Source organism: Delphinus delphis, chromosome 21, assembly GCF_949987515.2.
Source record: "Delphinus delphis chromosome 21, mDelDel1.2, whole genome shotgun sequence".
Classification (NCBI taxonomy): Eukaryota; Metazoa; Chordata; class Mammalia; order Artiodactyla; family Delphinidae; genus Delphinus; species Delphinus delphis.
Window position 1 is genome coordinate 5,729,803 of NC_082703.1, and position 12,031 is coordinate 5,741,833.

General features: G+C 48.9%; 1 protein-coding gene across 9 annotated transcripts in view; it reads right to left on the minus strand.

Moving 5' to 3' along the window:
* TACC1 (transforming acidic coiled-coil containing protein 1) overlaps nucleotides 1–12,031 on the minus strand; it is a 95,190-nt gene that overhangs the window by 56,719 nt on the left and 26,440 nt on the right. For 5 of the 9 annotated variants that reach the window (XM_060001453.1, XM_060001449.1, XM_060001451.1 and 2 more), the window contains exons 1-2: nucleotides 1,935–3,503; nucleotides 845–960 (exon numbers count right to left, since the gene is read on the minus strand). In XM_060001453.1, the coding sequence (XP_059857436.1) occupies nucleotides 845–960; nucleotides 1,935–2,095 (277 nt within the window). In that variant the 5' untranslated portion in view covers nucleotides 2,096–3,503. Of the gene's footprint in view, nucleotides 1–844; nucleotides 961–1,934; nucleotides 3,504–12,031 lie in introns of those variants that run through there. The other 4 variants (XM_060001454.1, XM_060001452.1, XM_060001457.1 and 1 more) reach the window with 2 other exon arrangements.

Consider the following 12,031-nt stretch of genomic DNA (forward strand, 5'->3'; position numbering starts at 1 on the left):
CCACCCCCGCTCTGTTCCCCCTTCCTCTGCTTTATTTTTCTCCAAAATCCTTAGGACAAGCTGACATATACATTTTGCTTAACCTCTAAGAGGCCCGTCTCCCTCTGTAACACTGGCTTGCGGAGATCGGGACTGTTTCACTGCTGAAGCCCAGCCCACTCTGTTTACTGGATAGCTAAATGCATTCGATCAGGACAGGTGAAATTTTACTCAAAACTGGCTGTGTGACAAAAAGGGTTTCTACTAATGAAGCGGAACAGCAATAGCTTCTGCAGATGAAGGGCAGGCTCCAGGCTGGGCTCTGAGGGGCCGGGGGAGAATCTCCCATCTCGGGTGGACTCAGGGTCTCACTACCACCCCTGATGGAAGAGGGAGCAGTAAACAACTTTGAAACAGCCTCTTAAGCGTCCTCCTCATCTAAAAAAGTCAACTCTTACCTATAATTCTTGTCTCCAGCCACACCCTGTAGAAAGTGAGTTGGCCTGAGAAACGTGTGAAGCCAACGCTAAACATGCCTCCACCAGGGCATCACCACACACAGTTTTGTTGTTTAGGGGCCGAGGGGAAGGGCCCAGCAGGAATGTTCTGATAATGATCATCTCATACTGCAAATGTACAGCCTACTTCGGGAAGAAAGCCTCTGACCACCACATTCGTAAAAAAAAAATAAACAAATAAACAAGAAAACCGTTTCAAATGAGCCAAGAGCTTTCAAACAGCTCCGGCTTAGTAAGGAGATAATCCCAACCTTTGCAAATGGCCCTAAATTAACACTTTTCCTTCCCTCATTAACATTTTCAAACCTTTAAACAAAATAAGGCCAAAAAGGAAAGTCTTTCTTTACCTTGGGTTTTGGCCCCAGGGCCTGCCAGTCCTAGGTGTGAATCACAGGATTCCTTGCAAGGTGATCTGATGGGCGTTTCGGCTTCAGGTGTCTCAAAATTACCTTCAGAATCCGAGCTGCCAAGGGGGAAAAATGAGGAATTACCACTTTCAACGGTATTTCCGACACCCTTTATAGTCTACATATCCGCAAAGTCCAGTATTTTTGCCTAATTTTACAACCTGCGCGTCCTCAGCATGGGCTGGCCTGTGGGAGCTGCTGCCGCGCCCTCCTCGGGCTTCTGTCTGGCCTCCTGTCTCCCTGAAATCTCCTCCATCCTCAGGAGACTTTTTCCAGCACCATTTTTTTTGAGGTCATCCTTCCCTCTGATACCCCAAAAAAGCCCCTTCAACAGACTCCTTTTCTCACAAGAGCCCTTTCCTGGAGGTTGAAAAATTAAATTGCCCCCTCGTTCTAAAAAAATTAAGCCAATATTCGCCATGATGCCTTTTTCTTTGGTAGGCCTCTACCTGTCTGGAACTCACCCGGCCAGAGGCCGAGGATGCTGTCACCTGCCTTCCGCAATCACACGGGTGACAGCTCAGCAGACACCACCATTTCTCACCAGCTGCCAGGAGCCTGTCATCACGCGACCTTCTTTACTAAGGCTGCATTTTTGGGACACAGGGGAACCCCCAGGAGGGCCTGGGAGCGACTTCTTCCCCACAGGGAAGGCCCCAAGTTCCACCGGGTGTGACCCACGACTGTGTGTGTGTGTGTGTGTGTGTGTGTGTGTGTGTGTGTAGGGGCGGGGGGCTGGGGGCTCGAAGCTTAGAGAAAGTGACCGAGGCAGACGGGGATGCAGAGACACTGCAGATTCTGGGTTAGGTTCAGAAAGATCATACTGAAACGGGGGGAAGAAAAATACCCGGGAGGACAGAACATCCTGAACCTTCGAAGGCACAGCGGGGACCTGGTTACAGACAGGGACGCAGCATTGCCATGAACACGGTTACGCGGGTGGCGACCACACACACGCACACAGACTGAGCCGCAGATGGATGGATGGATAGCAGCGCGTTTGCATTTTGGCAGGAACGCGTGTACTTGCCTGAAACTCAAGGATTTGGTCTCGGCTTGCGAGTCCTCCTCCTCGGGGTCGCCCTCGGGCCCTCCGGCCTCGTCCTCTCCGGCGACCCCGCCGCGCACCGCGGACCACGTCCATTTCGCCCACTGCACTGGGGACAGGATCTGCCAGGGGCTGAACGCCATGAGCGCGGCTCCTCCGGCTCCGGCTCCTAGGAGGATGGGAAAGGGGAGAGCCCTTTTTCCCTTTCAAAATGGAGGGAACCGGTGACAGGCGCCCGGACACGTTTCCAGCAGAGGCGCGGATGTGGTTAAACGAGCGCCGTCGGGGGCCCGGGTGGAGCGCTTCCTCTCCTCCGGCTGGCAGCGCCGCTTCCTCCGCGTCCTCTTTCCTGAACGTGCGGCCACGGCGCCCCCGCGCCCGGCGACTCCCGCGGGGGAGATGCCTCTCCTGGGGCCTCCTCGGGGCCCGGGCCCACGACCCCCGGCGGCTCGGCCTTGGCTGCACGGCGGCTCAGCTGCTCCCGGTCCCTGCGGCCCGGCTCCCGTCTCCCGGCTCCCGTCTCCCGGCTCCCGCCTCTCGGCCGGCTGGGCGCGCATCAGCTGCGGCGGAGCCGCGCCCCAGGAGCCGCCCCCTCGGACCGTACTACTCTCGCCCGCGGACGGGGGCGCCCGCGGCGGCGGCACTTTGAAGCGCGCGCGCCCGCCGGATCCCCCCGGCTTCGCGCCACAGTGGTCGCGCCCTCCCTGCGGGAAGGGGCTTCTCTGCTAAGACCCTGGCCGCTGGCCGAGCACCCGGGCGCCGGGAAGATCCGTTTTCCGTGTACGTGCACGCTGGACTGTGCCTCCTTCCCTTTTTATTTTTATTTTCTCATCTTGCTACTGCGACTTAATGGCGTTAGTGGTACTGGATCGCAGAGAAGTTCAGCCCCTTATTATAAAAAACTCTGAGGCCGCTGTTGACTGTGTTTTCCCCTCCCTAATAGGACGGCGTGGAAGATTTCAGCCTGTTCACCTTCAACCTTCAGATCCCTCAGCAACGCTGCAAGAGTAGCCAAGGGCTGGGATTTTAGATGCTTTGTGGCTCCTCAGTCCTCACTGGTGGAACTGCCGTGGCGAGGTCTTGGGTAAAGGGTGCTAAATTACCCTGTGAAATTAGAGCTTGATCCGTTTCCCATTCTCCTTTTTGAGGCATGACTTCTAAGTGTTTGGTCTCTGACTCCGTTTGCTGCTTCCGAAGTCTGCCAACAGGCCTAATGATTTCAACCTTCAAAATAAAAACCCTCTGTGTTTGAAGGGAGAGGCAGGGAAGTAGCAGAGCTCTCCTCCGATTTTCTTCATTTTCTATCAAGGGATTCTACTTAGGGATTGCGCCTCTCAGAATCACCAAGGCACCAAGCGAACCTGCCTCAAACAACCAGGCTTCATGATCTCCTTGCCTGGATAAGGCGTTTCTTGTACTACTGTAATTTCCAGAGTTGCACGTTCCCACAGAGACAGCAGCTCCAGAATTTAGAACAAAGTCAGGCTGAAACTGCCACACAGACGTCTCCACTGAAAGGGGTTGGCACAGCAAACTGTTGATGAATCATGACTGTCTTACACATTTGATAACAAAAACAAAAGCAAAAATAACGCAAGATCAGGCGTGGCAGGTAGTCTCACCATAACAGACGGATGGGGGTTCGCCTGCACTCTAGACTAGAGGGCTGGGGTGTCTGGATGCTTTAGAATTCATCCAGCTCCTTCCCAGAGATAAATACAACTGTCTTGACCGTACTGGAGACTACAAAGATGAGAAATAAGCAGGAGTCGTTTTTTTTTCGGGTCTGCATGAAATACGCCACAATACTATCCAACTGGTCATATTTTTTGGTTTATGGCTCACCACACAAACCTTCAGATTGTAAGGTTCCCCCCAAGTTCCTGGATCTGACACGTGTTTTGTTGCCCATGTAAATCTGTAGCTGGCGTATAGTAGGTCCTGTTCGTTCTTCCTCCTGAGCGGTTCTCGAAACTTTTCCCTCCTCTGCATCCCCACTGTGACTGACATAATTCCCACACTCCCTAGTTTTCATAGATCTACTGTAAATGTGTCCAATTGGTTCTACCTCTGAGGGTCGTCTCGGCTGGGGTCACCCTTGCCTGGCTGATCTGTGACTTGCGCTCTAGTCTCGCTATTCCTGCTCCGCTCTCCTCCGACCCTTTGTAGTGGTAGCCATAATCTCTACAGAATTGGTTCTGAACTTTAATATGTCCAAGAATCATCTGGGGCCCCTCTTTAAAAGTCCAAATCCAAATTGCCAGCAGATTCTGGAAATCTGTATTTTGACCAAGTGTCCTGGGGAATTTCTTCCACAGGATAAATTTGGGAAACAATGACCAGCTTGAGCCAACTAACTGCTGCATCAGCAACAATCTCCCTTTTGCCTGCAGTTTTGCACCCTCTTCCCCAACCCCCCCACCCCCCGCCCTGGCCTCCATCCCCATGTCAAGCCCCCAGGCCTTGACTGCCCAAACTTCCTTCCTCACCCAGCGCAGGTGTCTACCCTGGGAAAACAGACTGATTTCTCCCTGCTTTCTACCATCTCTACACCCCGAACATTCAGAGGGACTTCGACTGTGGCCCCTAGGTAGTTTTGAAATAGGGTACCATTAATAGCTACACCAGGACAACAGGCATAAACCAGGACGTCCCAGGACACAAGGTCACCCTACACTTAGTGCACTACATATAACATATTTGTTTACATGTCTCTCCCACTTCTGGACCATAAGCTTTTAAACGGCAGGGACCACGTCATATTCATGATTTATTTTTGTTTCCCCAGAAATCAGGACAGGGCCACACACCCGGTAGGGTGTTGTGTAAATGTGCAGAAAATGAATATTCCAGTTTACAGCGGACCTTCTAAGCTTGGCCAGGGTGACCTAAACTCCTAAAGCCTGACTTCCGGGGAATCAAGGTTTTGAACCAGCGTAGCACAGAAGCCAGACGAGTGATGGCCCCAGCAAGACAAAGCCCCGGCTACACAGCAATTTCTTGAAATTAAAGAGGTAAATGCCCAGATTTCTGAAAATCTCTGCAAACTCCTGGACTTAACGTGAACAGCAATAAAGTAATTACTCTATAGCCTGAATTATTTTTATTGTCTAGAACAAATAATGAGGCTGATATGTCAATTTTCTGGTAACTCTGGTAAAGATTGGGCAATGTTTGACAACCAAGGAAAACCATCATTTTGCTGCTAAGCCCTTAGCTTCAAGGAGCAGAACGTCTGCAAATGGAATGTCTTTGTTTTGGAAGTGACCGTAAGCACAGGAACGGCCCGTCCGTTCTCTTCCTTCCTCTGCTCCTTGGCCTTCACAGAAGCTTTGGATCAATACACCATGAAAATCTAAAATGAAACTCCCTGAAACACTCCACACAGGTGGCCCGGCCAGGCACATACCTCGCCGCTAAGGGATGCTCCAGAGGGGTCTGTGAAATGGGTCTCTTTGGTAAAAAGTAAAATAAAATAAAATAAGATAAAATATATGAGTAAGCAAATTCACACAGGCAAACAGCTATCCCTTCAGTGGCGCAGCTACTGTGCGAATGTCTGGGGGAATGTGGCAGGAGGGGAGGGCGGAGGCAGGGTGGGGCCTGACCGGGAAGGATCCTTCTACTGTTCAGGAGTAGATCCTAACTCAGATTGAACTGGATCTTGCAGTAGGGGGAGCAAACACAAGTCCCTACCTAGATAGTGTGAGGGAGCGACGAGGCCTGGGTGGCAGCTGGAGAACCCTGAGGAGGCTAAGGGGCGGCCCGACCCAGTTCCTGGTGCCCATCTAACAATCTCCCAAGAGAAACCCAAATCCTGGCTTTTATAAGACATCTTCCAAGCTTCCATGTTTGTTTGTTTGGCCGTGTGGCATGAGGAATCTTAGTTCCCCGACCAGGAATCGAATCCGTGTCCCCTGCGGTGGAAGCGCAGAGTCCTAACCACTGGACCGCCGGGGAAGTCCCTAAGCGTTCGTGTTCTTACTAATTTCAATTGTTTTAAACCTTGTGGAGGCCATTGCGGCGCAGGACAAACAAAAGCCACTTTGTGCGCCTGCGTGGCCCACGGACCCCGGATGGGCCGAGGGCAGTCATCACGCTTTGGAGCCAGTAAAAAACACTTCCATTTAGAAAGATCATTCTGGTAACAACCTGCGGGCTGGGATGGAAGGAGTGAAGACTGGGAGACGCCTGAAAGTGCTGTTTTCCCTGCCCCAAGCCGCCTGAAGAAGGCAGACGGCTTCTCCTCCAGAGGGTAAAGAAGCAGAACTGGAATTAGCATCCTTATCTTTCACTCCGTCCCTGGTCCGGGAACTAAAATCCCACAAGCTGCGTAGTGCGGCCAAAAAAATTTTTTTTTATTTAAATAAATAAATGAATAAAGAAGAAGAATTGGAGCTGTGAGCAATCCAAGCACAATTTACAACAGAAGGAAGAGAAAACTGCTATTGTGAAGAAAACCATTTCCGACAGCCAGTGAAATGAGACAGTCGGTGAATTTCTGACCGCCCGTGTGTACCAGATGATGTTCCGGAGAGGATGAGGGTGGGACCAGGGTGGCACTAGGGAATCACAGAGATAAAGTCACCGCTGGTGACTTTAAAGGTCAGGCAGGCAGACCCATCAACTCATCTGTTGATGATCAACTCATCTGTATTTCCTAACAATTGACGAATTCGTTGAGCATAAGATACACCTAATTCAATTAACATGAAATGTCAGATTGATGATGTCACCAAAGGGGCAGGGCATCTCTGAAGGCCTGAGAAAAAGCATGGGCCCATAGCGACTTGAAACGGCCAATGGCAACTAGGTTTAGGTGCCTCAGCGGAACCTCGACAGACCATGTCCCCTCCCCACCCTGCTTTTCGAGAGCCACCCTGTCCACGGACTGAGCTTCCAAGACGCGGTGGGGCACTCTGGGCGTGTGCTCACTCCATCAGCCCGATCACTGAGCTAAACACCCTCAATCCTTAACCTTTTTCTACTCGAATATTTAAGTGATGAAGATCTCTAAGATGCAATGATAGGAGTATCTTACATAATAAAGTTTCATCCGATCTCTACAATCATTCTCTGGTAGTGGGGCAGGTTTTCTCATTCTCAGTTTGCCGATGAGGTAACTGAAGCAGAAAGGGCAGCCACCTGCCTGAAACTGCGCCACAGAACTGAACCCTAGTCCCCTACCTTTCAGTACCCTTTCCTTTGCTTTGTATCAAATCGGAAGAAAGCAGAAAGCCCTTGGAGCCCCTTGGTAGCTTGTGGTTCCATCAGCTGGACGGCCCTCTCAATTTCTTGCTGCTGCTGCAGTCCTGACTTCCTGCTTACCTTGCACGGGCTGCAAAGTCACAACTAGGAATACCTCACTCCACCAGTGAAGAGCTGCCTCTGCCAACAACGGCATCTGAGGTATTCAAGTAAGTTCAGGTTACAGTCTTAACCTTGCAAGATCCGATGTTATCCTTTACCTGGAGGCTATCATCACCTAGAGAATCACAATCTTCCCTCCACCACCCAAACACGCCCAAATCAGGGAATTTGTAGAATGCGTTTACACTGAAAATTACATCCTGAAGAGAACCTCCTTTCTCATTTTTTTAAAACAGAAAAGTTGGATTTATGTCCATAGCTAAACTCTTTCAGAGCTCCAAGAAGATTAAAAGGGATTCAGATTGCATCCATTAAAGAGTTGGCCAAGCTCCCCACCTAGGAGACCTGCTCCAGATTTTGCTCTGGTGAACAGCTCTCGTCAGATCCTCTCTCTCATCTATTTTTTTCTGTATCACAAAAACAAAGTTTGACTTCCTCAGAAAGTATGTCATTCCACCTAGGTCGGGGTCCCCAACCCCTGGGCCGTGGACCGGTGCTGGTCCAAAATAAAATAAATCCCCCCCAATCAACCTCCCCATCTGCTGGATGGGAAGAACACTGATCACATGGCCCAGATTTTCTGAGATCGTCCTGATATCAAATATTCTACCCAGTGGCCACATAAAGACTTGTCCCCATTTTCATTTACAAAACACTGTCACCAAGTAGTTAGAAGGTACAGATTGGGAGGGCACTTGGAAAGGGCAGCAGAGAGTCACTGGTAGGAGGATGTGGAGAGAGGTATCCTCTCAGAAGAAAGAATAAAACCGCAAGAAGATTTCCAAAGTAACTGGGAAACCCACTCCACTGAAATCCTCACTCTGGGCACGTGGGGGAAATTTCATCACAGGACCTTGTGTGTTTGTGACCAAAAATCTTCTTGTGTTTCTAAAAGAAAAAGATCAGGGCTTCCCTGGTGGCGCAGTGGTTGAGAGTCCGCCTGCCGATGCAGGCGACACAGGTTCGTGCCCCGGTCCGGGAAGATCCCACATGCCGCGGAGCGGCTGGGCCCGTGAGCCATGGCCGCTGAGCTTGTGCGTCCGGTGCCTGTGCTCCGCAACGGGAGAGGCCACAAGAGTGAGAGCCCGCGTACAGCAAAAAAAAATAAAAAGAAAAGAAAAAGATCAGAAACTAAGAAGCAAATTCCATGACATGATATGCAGCCTACTGTTACTTCCAGCTTTTATCTTTTTATGCTAAAAGTTTAACTGCCATAATTTGGTTCTGAAACTACATGTGTGTGAAAATTTAAGGAAAATACATTCTTTTACATCTCTGTTATAGTACAAAGCAGGGAGAGGGGAAACCTGTCCTTTTTGTGGGTGTTAAAATTTGTAAAAGTGTCAAATATTAACACACTGCTAATAAATATAAGCTAAATGACTAGCTGGATAGGAAGACATAACAATGTTCCAAGTTGGTCAAATTAAATATCGTAGAGAGGGCAGTCCTACTCAATTAATTTATAGGTGTAATGCGATGTCCATCAAAATTCTTAGGGGATTTTTCTGAGGATTTCTCAATAGTTTTCAAAAATTTATCTGGAAAAATAAACTGGTAAGCATACTTTAGATTCTTTTAAAAAATGTCAAGAAGGGGATTAGTTATGCAAGATATTAAGACACGTTTATGCAAAAATAGGCATATCTTTGTTCTGTGAAACAGAACAGAAAGCCCAGAAAAAAACCCTGTAAGATATAGGAAGTTGTTATATGATAGAGAAGAGGTTACGATACAGTGGGGAAGGGAAGATTACTTAATGGTTGAAGAATAATTGGTTGGCAATGGGAAAAAGCCCAAATTCAACACTTACCTCAGAGCATATACCAACATAAATTCCAGATGGATTAGATGGCTAAATAATACAAGTCAAACCATGGGGAGAAAACAATCTAGAAGCAACAGAATCTGTCAAAGCTCTGTCAGAAGGATGACTGTCCAAACTTTGGAGCAATTCACGAAATCACACACCAAATAAAGATCGCAGATTTTGAACCAGACAGTCTGGAATTCCCAGGGCAGCCCTAGGGAGGTAAACACCTCATAGCCCCCTGCTGCCTCCCAAAGGGAGGTGACCTTGCCTGAAACAATCCACCATAGGAAGACGAAAGCTCCTGAACGTCTGCCTTCAAATTAAAAGGCGAACAGACAGGCTGAGGAAAATAGTGGCAACCCAAAGCTCACACTGTTATTACCTAAGGAACTCGTGGAAACCAGTAAGATCATCCAAACCCAGCAGAGACGTGAGCAGTTATAACTGCATCCTATGTGTCGACACCATCATGAGCGCTTTGCAAGCACTATCTCATCTTAGTCCCCGCCCCCTTGCCCCACAATCTCATGAGGAAGGTATTATTCCGGCTTAAAAAAAAAAGCAGGACAAGTTGGCTACATTTTCAACCTCTAGAGCAGGGGCTCTTGATCTGGGCTTAGTAAGGAAGGACTTGAGAAGATCATGACTTCCTTGAAGTTACATGAGAAATTATCCCTGTGCGTTTGCACCCATCTCTCCCCCTCCTCTTCCCCAGGTACAGTCAAGCTCCACTCCGGGAACAATGCTTTAGGCTGATTACAGATGAATTTTCAAACCTGAAAGAGGTACCAATAAAAGATTCTCTTCCCCCATCAGTTACAAGGAAGTTTTAACCCAGGAGGCCCATACTCAGAGAATCCAGACCTCCCAGAGATTAATACAAGAAGCAATGAGCTTGGATGACACGCCACAGGTGGAAAGGAGAGGAGAGGAAGACCCAGTGGGCAGCCCGTGGGTCTAATGTAAGTGACTGGTGACCAAAGTGTGACATCCTCGTACCAGCAGCAAAGATGCCGTAAAAAAGGGAGATTTTCCCAGGGATCCCTACTGATACACAGGAGCCTCCTCAGAGACATACAGACTTGGGCCAGGATGTAAAAGGTGCACTTCATGAGGGGGAGGCAAAAGAATAATTGTAACATTTTTCTTTTGGGGATGCTCTCTCTTTTTGGTGTACTTCCGGTTAAAAAAAGAGACAATAAGCCCCAGATGGAGTCACATGTGCTAAGCTCATGGCACCAAACCGAGACTTAATACCTAACCTGACGGCAGAGTCAGTCCCTCCCAGGAATGTGATCTTAATCAGACAGTCTGGAATTCCCTGGGCAGCCCTAGAGAGGTAAACACCTCATAGCCCCCTGCTGCCTCCCAAAGGGAGGTGACCTTGCCTGAAACAATCCACTCTTTGCTAGTTGCCCTTTCCTGCCCCTTCTGTCCATAAAAGCCTTTCACTTTGTGCAGCTCTGGGGAGCTCCCTCCTATTGGCTCCATGGGGTGCTGCCCGATTCATGGATCATGGAAAGGAGCCAATTTGACCTTTCAGTGTACTCAACTGAATTTTGTTTTTTAACAGATTTGGTGTCAGTGATGGGATCCCAAGTGAACTTCTGACAGTTTCGGGGACAATGAGAAACACAGGCCTGCTGCCTGGAGAGCCCTCTGAGTTCCCAGTCTTTCCCACCATTTCCAAAGGCTGCGTGTAAATGCTTCTCGGTTCTGAGCTCGGCTCTCTTTGCATTGAGCTCCCAACTAGTTGGCATTCCCGTCTGCGATTCCCCCTTCTGGAAACCCCTTCCAGTCCGCCGTCCTCACTTGTGGTTCAGTGCCCTCCCCAGTCCCCAGTTCCGGGTTGGGAATTGCTGGTGGTGTGGCCAGTCCGCAGTAACGTCTCTTGGTTACGGCTGGTTTGTTAAGGTGCGCATTTGTCTCATTTTGGGTATATAAAGGCTACTGCTAGTGGGAATCTCAGAAGCCAGAAAAGCTGCCAGAATTGGTGGGCATGGATCAAACACTTACAGGCCATTAGGGCACCCGCCACCTAACTCAAAGACTCTGTGTTAGGATAAGGTGGTCACAGGACAGGTTAGGTCCTGACACTAGGTCACCTACCAAGCTCAAGAAAGTTTCCAGGCAGTGAGGTACACTGTAAGGCACTGCACAGTCCCCAACCCAGCAGCGCAACCCTTTTAGTTATGAGTGTGGCTCCAAGAGACCCAAAGGCTTAGCAGAAGGAAGAAACAAACAGAAAAAAGGAATGGGATCTTTACGCTCCAAAGAGTCCAGCGTGCTACCTTTCAGCACAGCTGCTTATCTTATGTCTAAGAACTATGGCTTTGGAAGCTATAAACGTCTACAAAAATGGCAAAATCTTACTAAAGACAACCTAGAATTACAATGACCACTATGACAAAAGGTCCATGTAGATAAGATCATTTAAGAAGTGCACTTAAAAAAAAAAAGTGCACTTAAAAGCAAAGGCTCCCAAATCAAAAACAGAATGGGATACCTATGTCCATTAGCATGCAGAAGCCTCCGAAAGGCTTCACAATTCCAAAATAGCTCCACGGAAAGATTCATTGCAAAACAGATAATGGAAAGCTAAACACAAGACGTACCTGAAACAGAAGTGTGAGACCAACATCACTCGTACTGCTCCCCTCTATTCTCTTTGCAGCCCTCACTTTCTTCTAGTAATCCTCTGTCTGAAAGTCTTTCCATTCTGAAGAGACCACAACACCGTAAACAAAAGTCCACCAATTTAGTGGCCGTGCAGACACCCCCATATCTACTGCTCTCAAAGGAGGACCCTCTTATGGGCCCTTCCCAGAGTTGATGAGTCTCTGAAGAATTTTCTGGTAAACCACTTAAACAGCCAAGGAAAACTAAAATTGAAATG